The sequence below is a fragment of the Crinia signifera genome, chromosome 4, assembly GCF_055691185.1.
Source record: "Crinia signifera chromosome 4, ASM5569118v1, whole genome shotgun sequence".
Classification (NCBI taxonomy): Eukaryota; Metazoa; Chordata; class Amphibia; order Anura; family Myobatrachidae; genus Crinia; species Crinia signifera.
In genome coordinates this window covers 127,733,234-127,746,442 of record NC_139220.1, presented here as the reverse complement: position 1 = coordinate 127,746,442, position 13,209 = coordinate 127,733,234, and the positions used below count along the sequence as shown (strand labels likewise).

The 13,209-nt window shown below is 44.0% G+C and overlaps 1 protein-coding gene and 1 long non-coding RNA gene across 2 annotated transcripts in view; one reads left to right on the top strand and one right to left on the bottom strand.

Moving 5' to 3' along the window:
- Nucleotides 1-13,209, bottom strand: part of LOC146074398 (plexin-C1-like) — a 95,087-nt gene that overhangs the window by 29,850 nt on the left and 52,028 nt on the right. The window contains exons 18-22 of the mRNA XM_083182407.1: nucleotides 9,736-9,789; nucleotides 7,967-8,100; nucleotides 2,965-3,163; nucleotides 1,829-1,975; nucleotides 322-502 (exon numbers count right to left, since the gene is read on the bottom strand). Of these exons, the coding sequence (XP_083038533.1) occupies nucleotides 322-502; nucleotides 1,829-1,975; nucleotides 2,965-3,163; nucleotides 7,967-8,100; nucleotides 9,736-9,789 (715 nt within the window). The remainder of the gene's footprint in view (nucleotides 1-321; nucleotides 503-1,828; nucleotides 1,976-2,964; nucleotides 3,164-7,966; nucleotides 8,101-9,735; nucleotides 9,790-13,209) is intronic.
- The window catches only part of LOC146074399 (uncharacterized), a 47,438-nt gene continuing 38,584 nt past the window's right edge, over nucleotides 4,356-13,209 (top strand). Inside the window, exon 1 of the long non-coding RNA XR_014473425.1 lies at nucleotides 4,356-4,438. This is a non-coding gene — a long non-coding RNA (uncharacterized LOC146074399). The remainder of the gene's footprint in view (nucleotides 4,439-13,209) is intronic.

The window sequence follows — 13,209 nt, the reverse complement described above, 5'->3', positions numbered from 1 at the left end:
GGTAATGCACCAGCCAATCAATTCCTAACTGTCATTTTTCAAACTCATTTGCTTGTGCATTATCCCCGTCTATTTTATTACCGCTTTATCATCTCTTTATAACTTTACCAGGCTTAATACATCTGCCCCAGTGTCCAGAGACCTGGTTCTGACCCAGGATTTAGGTGGAATAGGGGAATTTTATAATACAAAGTTGATGCACTACTCAAGTGTGGAGATTGTTGAATGGTGCTATTAGGTATGTGCTTTAGAGGTGTGTGCTGCACATGCTGTAGTATTACTTTTAAGACAGCCAATGTGTGAGGATATGAAGAGGATTACCTAATCCAATGTCACAAAGAGGGAGTCCAAAAGTATATCCTTTCACAGTGCGGAATGTCTGAAGAATTTTCTCCTTGGCTTGTCCAATAGTATCACAGTCCAAAACAGTGACATTTACACCCTGACTGATGTCTTCCTCACTCTCATGTTCGGATGTTGTTGGAAAATGCACACTGATCTCCTGAAAGACGCAATAACCAAATAATCAAATTGAAGGACTAGCAAGGCTACATTTATAAACGTATTTTATTTACATCATTAATAAATCTATCAATCAATAAATATGATTTTTTTTTCTGATTTTTTTTAAATTAATGTAAAAAACTAAAACCATACAAGCAAGAAAAGGTTTTGTACCATAAAATTCTGTAATGTCTTTACAAAACAGTTATATACATACTGTACACAGTTCTAGTCAATGACTGACGTGTAATGATCACTAGGTGACTGACATTGAATACTTACAGGAGTGTTCAATTAGGTGCACAGCTTTTGACCACAAAAAAAGTTTTTTGTTTAAATCAATTTTTAATCAAAAACCAAATCTGAACAAAAACATTTGATGGTGGCTTTGTCAAAACTAAAACCGAAACATGATGATGATAAATTAGAACCAAAAACAAAACATGGAATTCAGACTTGGTTTTGGATTTTTTGGAAAATTTATAAAACTGCTAAAATCATGTAATTTGGACATATTTTCCCTGCAGTGTTATTAATACCAAGAACTCAAAATTTTTAGTCATTTCCAGTCACTTTTGACCATCGTTTACTGTGTTGTATGGTAATCTGGAGGAAGGGACTTACAAGCAATTCAAAACCCAAGATTTGGAACTTAAATCCACGAGGGAAGCTCCGAATAGGGACTCTGGGCATGATATATGTTTGTAAGTAAATAAAAAAGCAAGCTACTGGGTAAAACCATTTTGCACAGGTGGGGCAGATTTAACATCTGTAGAGATTTGGATCGGTTGTATTTTTTTGTGCAAATACTGGCTTCCTTTGCATGAAGCCAACAAATGTTAAACAGCTTGGTGATTTTGGTTGTCAGGATGGTACTCTATATCTAGATTGAGTTTCTATAGAAACAAACCAAAAAACCTTTACCAATCACTGTTCCTGCTTTACCAGGTAACAGATCATCTAATAGATTAACCATATATATAATACTAGTATGCTTTGAAAGCTAGTCTGCTACCTTCTGGGTTTGCGCATGTGTTAGAAAGATATGTATTTCACTCTCTGCCAGCAGATGGCAGTGTTCCGGAGACTCTTGCACACTAGACATACACAGACACATACACACATATACACACACATATACTGTATAGATACCATGTCAAAGCTGCCTCACCACTGTCAGCTGAAGTTTCCTATTGTCCTACTTGGTCTGCCATGATCCTGGAGACATAATGTTGCCTTTTCTCTTATTTATATTAAACATGATGCTTCCCTTTGTTGCAATGTATTAAATCTTACAAGGATGAATTGGTAAATACGTACTCACCACATTACTAAACTCTGTAATTTGCCACAGCAGGCAGTCTTCATTCAAAGTATAAAGAGCTTTGCAGGTTACGGCATCTATTGGGCCTTTGTGTATCCTCTGGTTTAATGTATGAACCAGACCATACAACGGTTCCCCCACAGATTCCTAGGCAATAATCAAGTAATTAATACCAGGCAAAGAATATAACTGTTAATTCCCGAAAACAATCACAGTAATGACCACTTACACAACAAAACAAAAGTAAAGTATTTATTTTTTAGAATTGTATTCCAGGCTCTGGGCCTGGTATGTACATCCAACAGCGACATGCAAAAATGCACTAAACTGTACTGCAAAATCAAAGTAAGAGGTGGTCACGTTTAGAATAAAGTATAACATAGCCTAAAACACATATATATTCTATAGGAACTACTTAAATTATCCACAAAACAAGATTCCCCATGAATGTAAAAGGTCTAATAAAGAGGTGAATGAGGACTTTTGATGAATTGTTATTTTAATTAAAATAATTTAATAGCTACCTTAAGTCCCCCAAACCTCTTTAAAAGTTCCCTTATTTTGTTTATAGCTCATTATGCTGATTATGGTACATAGCCAACTGTAATTGGATGTGAGAATCAGAAATCAAGAGATTTTGGAGTTTTCCCTTTTTTTTAAGCAGCAATCAATTACATGGCAAAATCACCCTGGTTTTTCAGTGTGAATGACTGACGCTTTCTGATTCTCACACCTATTACATTAGGCCCATTATCTTTTCTACTAATCTCTATAAGAACAAGTGAAAACAGCATTCAAATAATCCCATCATTTGTGGAAATCTGTTCTTGTAATCTTATGGTGTGTACACAAAACCCTTGCGATCTGCATCTGATGCCGATCCGATGTTGACTATATCGTCAACATCGGAAAGGAAATCGGACCGTGTGTACACAGCATAACATACTGTTACTATAACTGTGGTAATACAAGCAAACGCAACATAATATGCACAGAAGGAAAACGGGTTTATATATATGTAACAGAAAGAGAAGGTGTATAAGGCAAATGCTTACACACCATGCACATCACATGTGTGAATATGATCACTTACATACATACATACATTTTATAAAGGGAATAACGCTGGTTCCTACCCGCAGGAAGCCATATAGGCAAGTAGACATCCAATTGGTCAGTAACTTTTCCACAACTGTTTCTGTCCGTCTCAGCATTAGCTTTGGGTGTTTGCTGCTTGACTGCTCCATTAGATCCTTAATCAAAATTTCAAGGAGCCCAGTGAGGTAGATAAGATTGCTTTGAAAGTTAATGGTCAGGAAAGATGCAAACATACATCTGTAAGACAATTACATTACATTACAATTAAGGAAGAGCTCTTCATATAGAAGTATTTTTGTATGCATACATTAATATCTTTTAGTGAACTATGGGCCTCATTTAGCAGAAGTTGCAGTTTTGCTAAACTAGCAAAACTGCAGACTGGGGACTGCAGGCTGGGGACTGCAGGCTGGGGACTGCCCAGCAATTGGGCAAGGCAGCCCATCCGACTAAAAGGAAACATTTATAGTGCAATTACTACACATTAACTAAGGCTAACATAATCAGAGAGAAATGGTTTGTTGCGGGAAACAGCGCTCACTACCATATCTCTGATGCGCTGTAATGGTGCAGAGTGATAGTAATCAAGCAGTGTGTTGTTGATACAAAAATAAATACAATTCAAATACAATCTGTCACTTGTTTCTGTAACTTTCTAAATGAAACAGTGTATTGTTACATTCCGTGAATGTTGCCGTATGTGAAAGGTCCTGATTGATGTGACTAGGAGGGGATGACAAATGTTTAGCACTCGTCTACAGGTTGACTGCTGGTTGAAAGAATATTTACTTGTTTAAAAAAGGGTCTGTATCTGAAAACAGTACACATATACACATATACAATGCAATGCAATAAAACATATATTAAAAACAATATTGAGGCAAGATAAGAGCTCAGTTCTAAAACGAAAGCAATAAAAAGATATATAAAAATGGATTTGCAAAAAATGCTAATGTTCAAACATGCAGGTAGTGGCCCGTTAGTATTGGTAAGCACATCAGAGATAGGGTATTGAGCGCTGTTTCCCACAACAAACCATTTCTATTTAACCAATCAGGGAGAACAGCCCTGAGAAACCAGCAGCACTACCTGAAGCATATATAGACAGGGCCGCCGAGAGGGAGGGGGGGAGGGTACATTTTACCTGGGCCCGGGCCTATCAGGGGGGCCCGGGCCAGGGGACACAAGGACACACTTTAAAAAAAAAAAAAAAACTTTTTTAAAGGCAGCGGTTTAGCGGGGGTGCGGGTCAGCAGCGGCAGCCTGTGTCACTCTCACTGTGTGCAGATCTGCAGTCTGCAGACAGTGACAGAGGCCAGCATCCAGCTGCGGAGCGTCTGCAGAGAAACTGTGTCTGCTGCAGACTAGAGCACAGCTCTTGAGACGCGAGAGGGGAAGGTCAGAAGGTCAGGTCACGTGACTGCAAGGACGCGCGGCATGTGACAGGGGAAGATGAAGTGCAGGCTGAAGTCAGAGGAGCTCCTGAAACTGGCTGCCTCCGGGTCATGCCCTGTAAGTACATTTTTTTCTGCCCTGCCTCTTAATACTTAATTATTCTCCATATCTATCTATCTATCTATCTATCTATCTATCTATCTATCTATCTATCTATCTATCTATCTATCTATCTATCTCTATAGATCAGGGGTGGGGAACCACCGGCCCGCGGGCCGGATACGGCCCCCGCACCCAGTATGTCTGGCCCGCCCACCTATATTACTTTTTAAACAGCCACCCGCCCGGCTATTTTACCGATTAATCAGCCGCCCGCCCACCTATATTACTGAAGTATCAGCCGCCCGCCCGCCTATATTACATACCAGCCGCCGGGGATGGCTGCTGCTGCTGCCGCCAGGGAGATGTGCATAAGACGCGCCCGCCAATCACTGCTGGTGCATCACCTCCACAGCCACTGTGATTGGCGGGCGCGTCTTCTGAACATCTCTCCGGTGACAGCAGCCATCCCCGGCGGCTGGTATGTAATATAGGCGGGCGGCTGATACATCAGTAATATAGGCGGGCGGGCGGCTGATTAATCGGTAATATAGCCGGGGAGATGTGCAGAAGACGCACCCGCCAATCACAGTGGCTGTGGAGGTGTGTCGCCGGCAGTGATTGGCGGGCGTGATGCGGGCGGTAGGGAGGGGGACTCGCAAGGTTTGGGATGCGCCGCCATGCATTGCACTGCATGGGCAGGAGCATCGGAGGTCAGAGTACAGCAGCCGCAGCAGCAGCAGCCATCACGCTGAGGTGCCGCAGCAAAATCAGTGTAAACTTGTAAAGGTAAATGCTGCTTCTCTCACCCTCCCTTCCCCAGTGACTGACAGATCCAGGGGTTGTCATTTACCCCTGGATTCACCCCCAAACAGGTTAATGTGATTATGTCTGATTATCATAATCAGACATAATCACATTAACCTGTTTGGGGGTGCCCCCCCCCCTTCCTCCACACTGTCACTTTTTATGGTGTGTCTGTCCACATGTGTATGTCGCTGCCCGTGTGTATATGTCGCTGCCCGTGTGTATAATGCCCACATGTATATGCCGGTGCCCTGTGTATAATGCCCACATGTATATGCCGCTGCCTTGTGTATAATGCCCACATGTATATGCCGCTGCCAGTGTGTATAATGCCCACATGTATATGCCGCTGCCCTGTGTATAATGCCCACATGTATATGCCGCTGCCCGTGTGTATAATGCCCCCATGTACATGCTGCTGCCAGTGTGTATAACGCCCACATGTATATGTCGCTGCCCGTGTGTATAATGCCCACATGTATATGTCGCTGCCCATGTGTATAATGCCCACATGTATATGCCGCTGCCCTGTGTATAATGCCCACATGTATATGCCGCTGCCCTGTGTATAATGCTCATATGTATATGCCGCTGCCAGTGTGTATAATGCCCACATGTATATGCCGCTGCCCTGTGTATAATGCCCACGTATATATGCCGCTGCCCTGTGTATAATGCCCACATGTATATGCCGCTGCCCTGTGTATAATGCCCACATGTATATGCCGCTGCCACTGTGTATAATGCCCACATTTATATGCCGCTGCCCTGTGTATAATGCCCACATGTATATGCCGCTGCCCTGTGTATAATGCCCACGCGTATATGCCGCTGCCCTGTGTATAATGTCCACGTGTATATGCCGCTGCCCTGTGTATAATGCTCACATGTATAATGTCCACATGTATATGCCGCTGCCCTGTGTATAATGCCCACATGTATATGCCACTGCCAGTGTGTATAATGCCCACATGTATATGCCACTGCCCTGTGTATAATGCCCACATGTATATGCCGCTGCCCTGTGTATAATGCCCACGCTTATATGCCGATAATTGATAATTTTTATATGGCCCCCGAAGGGTTTTCAAATTTTCCAAATGGCCCTCGGTAGAAAAAAGGTTCATACTTTTTGTACTGTACTTTTGTACTGTACTATGTGATGCGCGGGAGTGCGCATCGCATAGTACTAAACGGACAGCAGAAGAACGGAGCGTCTATGGGCTCCTTAACTCTGAACGGTCTTCTCCAAAGCATAAATATACGCTCAAAAAGACATTCACTTTCCCATATAAATACCCCCACTGTAGTCACCGCTGGGTGCCCGGATCCATCCTCCCAAAAGTGCTCGGCACCTTACTTCCCACTTATCCTGGAGCAGGATAAGTGGAACGCACGTGAGTGTGCCCTGACTTCCTACCGGAAACCGGGCGCCCGGCGGGGATGGAGAGATGGGTCTACAGTGGAGGTATTTATATGGGTAAGTGAATGTCTTTTTGTGTGTATATTTATGCTGCCATGCTCCTGGGAGTGGGTTCTTCTCATGTGCTAAACACGCCCTTAACATGCCGTGTCACCCCCATGGGGGCCCCTGGAAGTTGATGTACCGGGGCCCAGGATTTCTCTTGGCAGCCCTGTATATAGAAACATAATAACACACTCGGTGCGCAGGAAATCACCAAATTTCCTCTAAAAAAAATTAGAGGGTAGGCGTGGACCACATAGCACATATACATGCATTTTATTATGCATACAATATACCTTCTGGATCGATCCCCTGGGGCTGGCCGGGAATCAGCATAAGCTACTACAGTGTTATACCTGCCCTTCCAGCCAGTAGGAGTCTGGAGGGCGGGCTTAACACTGTATTGGTTTAAACTTTGCAATATGCATTGCTGCGAGGGACCCAGCTTATGGGGCTAGCCTTGCCCTGTGCTGGAAAGTTCCTCGCAAGTTACTGCCAGGAGTTGTAGTTTTGCTAGTAACCTTTATCAGACCCAATGTAAGCAAATTAATAATTGCTTGCTGTGGTCCAATGCAAATGTAACACCTAAATGTAATGTTACTAATGAGCCTAAAGCCCCAAATACACTAGGCAATATGCTCCATGAGTGATATTGGCAGTTTTTTTTCTGTGAACTCCTGAGCAAACAATAGTAAGTGTACACACTTAGGGCTGTTTCACACGCTCCGGACCCTTTCACACGCTCCGGATCCTTCCCGGCGGCAAAACCCAGCACGGCCAAGAAGCCGTGTCGCACACAGAAGTGAATAATGGACATGATTGTGTCCATTCACACAGGACAGCCACGGCCCGGCAACCCGGTTGCAGCGGCTGTCAACACTGGAAGGGACGGCTGCCGGGCTGTGGCCATGCCCACCATTCTAAACTTCTGTGTGCGGCACGGTTTCCTGGCCGTGCTGGGTTTCGCCGCCCGGCAGGAGCCGGAGGGTGTGAAACAGCCCTCAATGAGATCAGGAAATGTTATCGTTCTGTAACGTTACACCCACTGTGCTGAACAAACAGGTCTTTGGCTATATAGACAAATGTGACCTGGGGTCATTAATGAAGTGCGTGAGCTTGCATCGATAATGACATTGAGCATTCACACTACCGTTTTTATAAAAGATATCACTCGTAAGGACCCTTTAAATATAAATATAAAAAAAAAAATTTGGGTAGTGTGTCTGGGGCATAACTGGGTGGAAATAATCAGTAACTGTTTATGAAAATGTTACCTGTCTTTGACTGAAAAATCATTCTGTTTTTCCAATGTGTGAATCAGTAAGACCATGAAGCTCTGGTTCTCAAATATTGTCTTCAGTCTAGTTATGATTTCCTCCTCCTCTGCTATCTTTCTAGCTTGGAATGGCTAAATAAAATACATTGTTATGAATATTTGGTGAGGCCATATAATAATAATAATAATAATAATAATAATAATAATAATAATAATAATAATAAACAAACAGAGATGTTTATGTGTGAATATGTAAGCATATGCTAATTTAACAAAAAAAATAATTAAAGACAATTGTTCACAATAAAATGTTGAGGGTACATTTCTCATGCAGCACACTTCCAACCTATGTAATGATGGATACACACTATAAAGTTATCTGTCAAATCTTTTTGGTTGGAGTGAAAATCTGGTAATGTTTGGGAACACAACAAATGACAATAAGCCATTTGCTTCCAAAAACCAGAAATAGGTTTGATTTAATAAATTTATCCGAACAACCATTTTTGTCCGTTATCTGGCTTTTGGTAGCAATTTGCTTCTAGGCATTTCCAGATTTGAGTTCCAAACAGCCACAATGGAAACATAAGATTACATTGTGTGTTCAGCTTTAGTCAACTGTTGTCAGCCAACTCACCATGCATCCACTAACTGCTATGCTTGGGGGAGGCTCTGTCACATTAAGCCTTTGGGATGATTCTAAAACCCCCAATAAAACCTTATACTAGTGGTTCCCAAACTTTTTCCCTTAAAAAGAACCTCTAAGCCAGGCATCTCCAAACTGTGGCCCTCCAGCTGTTGTTAAACTACACATCCCAGCATGCCTTGCCATAGTTTTAGCATTCCCTAATAGCAAAACGTGGGCAAGTCATGATGGGAATTGTACTTTCACAACAGCTGGAGGGCCATAGTTTGGACATGCCTGCTCTAAGCCAAAATACTTACTAAACAGTCACATTTTTAAAAACTGTGCTATTCTTACCTATTGCCCTCTGTCCCTCTACCATTGCCCCTTTATCTTTGCAGTCACCTCCACATCTCTCCTATTAGAGCTGCATCCATATCTGTCTGATTGCAACCACCTCCTCTTGTTTCTGCCATTGTAGCTGCCTCTATGTCTCTATCATTGAAGCCCCCTTAATGTGTCTCCCTTTGCAATTTCCTCCTAAGACCCCTAGAGCGGTTTCACATGCTCCAGCTGATACCGGGCGGCGAAACCCCGCACGACCGAGAAGCCGTGCCATGTACAGAAGTTTACAATACTTGGGATGGCCACAGCACACACATGGCTGGCTGCAACGTGGCGGCCAGGCTGTGGCCGTCCCGTGTGAATGGACACAATCCTGTCCATAATTAACTACTGAGTACAGCATGGCTTTTGTCCGTGCTGTGTTTCGCCGCCTGGCATCAGCCAGAGCGCGTGAAACAGCCCATACTTTGACAGGGATAGTCGGACCCCTGGGTACGCCCCGGTAGTTAGTGTACCTGTTAACTGCATGTCTCCAAGCTGTCCAGTTTAGGTGTGACAAACTTGATTTGAGGAGACTGTGCCACTATCCTGTATCAGTACTTTGACCTTATTCATGTACATTTGTTAGGCAGTGTATGTGCCACTGTTATATGCCGTTTTATTACTGTACAACATCAAAGGGAAAGGGAAGGGGGGCTAGAGGTTGCCAATCATTTTCAAAGCTTAAAAATATAACACACAAAAAAGCAGATTTTTCTAATGTTGGGATGAACTCAGCTGCAGGGGTTCATACTTACAGATGGGACGCTTTCACATAGTTTTTCACATAAATCTTGTCTGCTTCCATCAGTCTAAAAGAAAATATTTAAAGTACAATTACTACACGTTAACTGAGGGTAACATAGTGCAAAGATATTTTGTCTGTAACATTATGCAGAGCAGTAGAGAGTCCTACTTTTCAGGGGGTGTGGCCTAATTATGGGAGGCGTGTCCATGCACCCCTAGAATAAATTCAGAAAAAAGTACATTAAGCACGTCCCTGACCACACTGCAGCCCAGCACACAGCAGTATATAAGTAAGAGCTACTACAGTTGCTGCTACTGCCAGGTAACGGGGGCCCCACTGGGCCCTTCGATCAGGCCCAGAACGGGGTAATTAGTATCCCCACTCATAACCCATAAGACATGTCTTTTTTGAGGAAATAATTGGGCTGATTCTGGAAATCGGTCAAAGCCACATCCGTATCTGCATCTCTTGTATATAACTCAACAACCACCTTATGCAAAAGCCCTTCCCAATGTACATCTGTATGTATGAATATGCATGGACTGATATGCTCACTGTCCACAGGTTCTAAAATATTGGTTAGTGTATCTGTAGACGCAGCATAAATCACAGCATCCAAACTTTGAACCAGGCCAATGGGGGTTATTCAAACCTGATTACTTCTCTGCTAATTTGCAGAGCCCTGCGATCAGATAGCTGCTGCCCTGCCAGAGTGAAATGTGCAAGGCTGCAAATGGTTTGTGTAAATATCACTGATCGGCGATTTGCTGCAAATCCATTCACAACTCACTCACCATCAGATGATGTTTCCATTGTGTGCAGTCTGTGTGTAGCCCAGGACCTACAGATAGCGCAGGGCTTGTCTTTGCTGGGGATGGCGGAGGACTCGCCACCCGCCATCCCCCGCCCCGCGCCATCTGTATGTCGGAAGGGGACGCGCGTGCACGAGGTGCACGCGCGTCCCGTTCCGACGGAGCTTTTGCCCGGGTCCCCGCCGGCTTCCCCGGGTCCCCGCCGGTCCACACCGCCCCCCCGCAGCCCCCCGCAGCCCCCCGCAGCCCTGCCCGTCTCCCTGAAGCTGGAGACGGGCAGGACTGCACCCGCCGCGCCGCCTCGCCGCCCGGCTATTGAGACGCTCGTGCGTGGGAGACGCACGAGCGTCTCATTCAGCCAGAGCGCCAGATTGCTGGCGGATCGCCAGGGACACGGTCCTGGCGCTCCGCCAGCAATAATAAGCCCTGCTCCATCTGTACTTGGCCAGTGCAATAGAAACAGACAAATCAGGGCCGAAGCTGATGTCACACACCCTCCCTAAAAAATCTTGGGCACACCTGCATTTTTCCTGACACTCCCAGTAAATGGCCAGATGCCACCCCCAAATGTCGGCTTCCTGTAAATCACCTTGTAGCTTGCGATTAGAAAAGACTTTGGATTTAATTTTAGGATGGCTTCACGCATGTGTGGTACAATCATTACGCATGCACAGTTGATCGATAATCGGTCTGCCTGTGAATTTGCAGCCCAGCAATCAAGTCTGAATAACCCCCAATGTTAGGTGTAGTTCTTCCATCTTACTAGAGCCTCCTTTGTGAATGGCTGTCTGCTTCTGTACACGACCCCTGTCAGCGACATACCCGCCACCATTTCTGTGCATCTGCCCCGCCCCCTCCATAGCACTGGCCAATATATTTTCTTGACAATTCAGAGAGCTTGCATTCCTCATGCGCCTTAATCCTAACTTCAGCTCCATAGACTTGTTATCGGTGTGATTTAGATGCATGCACATAACAATAAAATTGCTCCACTATGCCTGACATTAGCAGTGTGGGCATGGCTCAGAATCAGATCCAATATGCCCTGCTTTTTTGTCATTTTATAAATAAAGTATTACAATCATGTGCTGACATATTATTTAGAGCTTTACATTCAATGGATCATATCAGATACCAATTTGGTGCAATGCGGGTTATTCAGTAAGGATCTGAAAACAAAATCTCTAATTTACCAATGTGAAAAACCATGTTGTTCTCTAGTTGGGCCAAATGTGCAGATATATTTAGATTTGGGTTGGGTGTTTTCATACGGATATCCATTTCAGTGTTAGAATAAAGCAGCCAGTATTTACCCCGCACAGAAACAATATAACCAACCCAAATCTAAGGCCCCATAACCACTGGGCGATCCTCTCCAATGTCGATATTGGTGGCGGGACATTGGTGGCTGATGCCGGCAGGGGGGGGGGGGGGTCAGTTGGGTTGATGGGGGGGGGGGGGGTCATTATCGATGTGCAGGAGAGTACATCATTAACTATAATGAGTGTGTGCACACTAGAAGATATAACAAAATATATTGCTCAGAAAGCAATATATTCTCTAGTGTGTATGGGGCTTAACTCTCTCTACACAAGTTACATTATTACTTTGAGATGTCTATTGAATAACCTCGAATGACATTAAAACGAAAGAGAAAAGAATATGCGAATAACTATTGTAGTTGCTGGTGGGGAAGGAGCGTGTGGCTCCGGCAAGGCAGAAGCGTTATTAGTCACCAATTTTAAAGCAGCCATTGTGGTCAGACTGGCTTCCACAATTCTCCGTCTAGGAGCTGCCTCTTTACGGTTACTGGCTTCCTCTTTTGTATGCTCTGTTGGTGCGCAATCTTATACATATGGGACATCTGCGAGAGTGACATTGGGCAATAGAAATGTTAGAAACTCCAGCCATTTGCCTAATAACCAGTTCTAGAGTCTCTGGAATTTACTTGCCTTATTTAAACCTCCTAGCTCTGGCAATGATTGCTGGAATGTCATCACTTCAGAATTCTGGATTTAACGGTTTGATTCACTCCGGCTCGCTAGGCGCGTATATTCGCCTCTGTGTGATGCGAGCGGATGTTTATGCTTACACATTCACTCGCATGCGCTTGGACAGAGGGATATAACTAATTAGATGGTTACTCAGCATCAAATGATTTTTCCTCTGTTAAAGTAAGCCAGTGCTTTACAGATGAACTCTGATTGCTGATCTGAAGGTGGGGTAAAGGTTTCAACGGGCCCGTCCAGCATTTCTATGGGCACACCTAACGTTTTTGTGGGAATGCCCATGAAATACTGGGTGCCCATCCTGTCAATTAGGCAGCGAGTGACTCTGTGAATGAAAAATGTGCCAAAGGCGCTCATTGTAGGGGTTTGCACATGCACATTATCATGCATGCGCTGATCCCCACAATCAGGGATGGGACCAAAACCTGAATTAGCCCCTTAGTGTCAGATGTATCAAGCTCCAAAAAGTGATAAAATGGAGAGTGCTAAACAGCTAAACAGCCATCCAATCAGCTGTCATGTTACCTTCTGGGTTTGAAAAATGACAGATAGGAGCTAATAGGCTGGTTGTTTATCACTTTCCACTTTATCACTTTTTAAGCTTGATACATCTGGCCCATAGTGTCTCAAGCCACCTGTTTGGCTCTCCAGCATTCCAGTCTG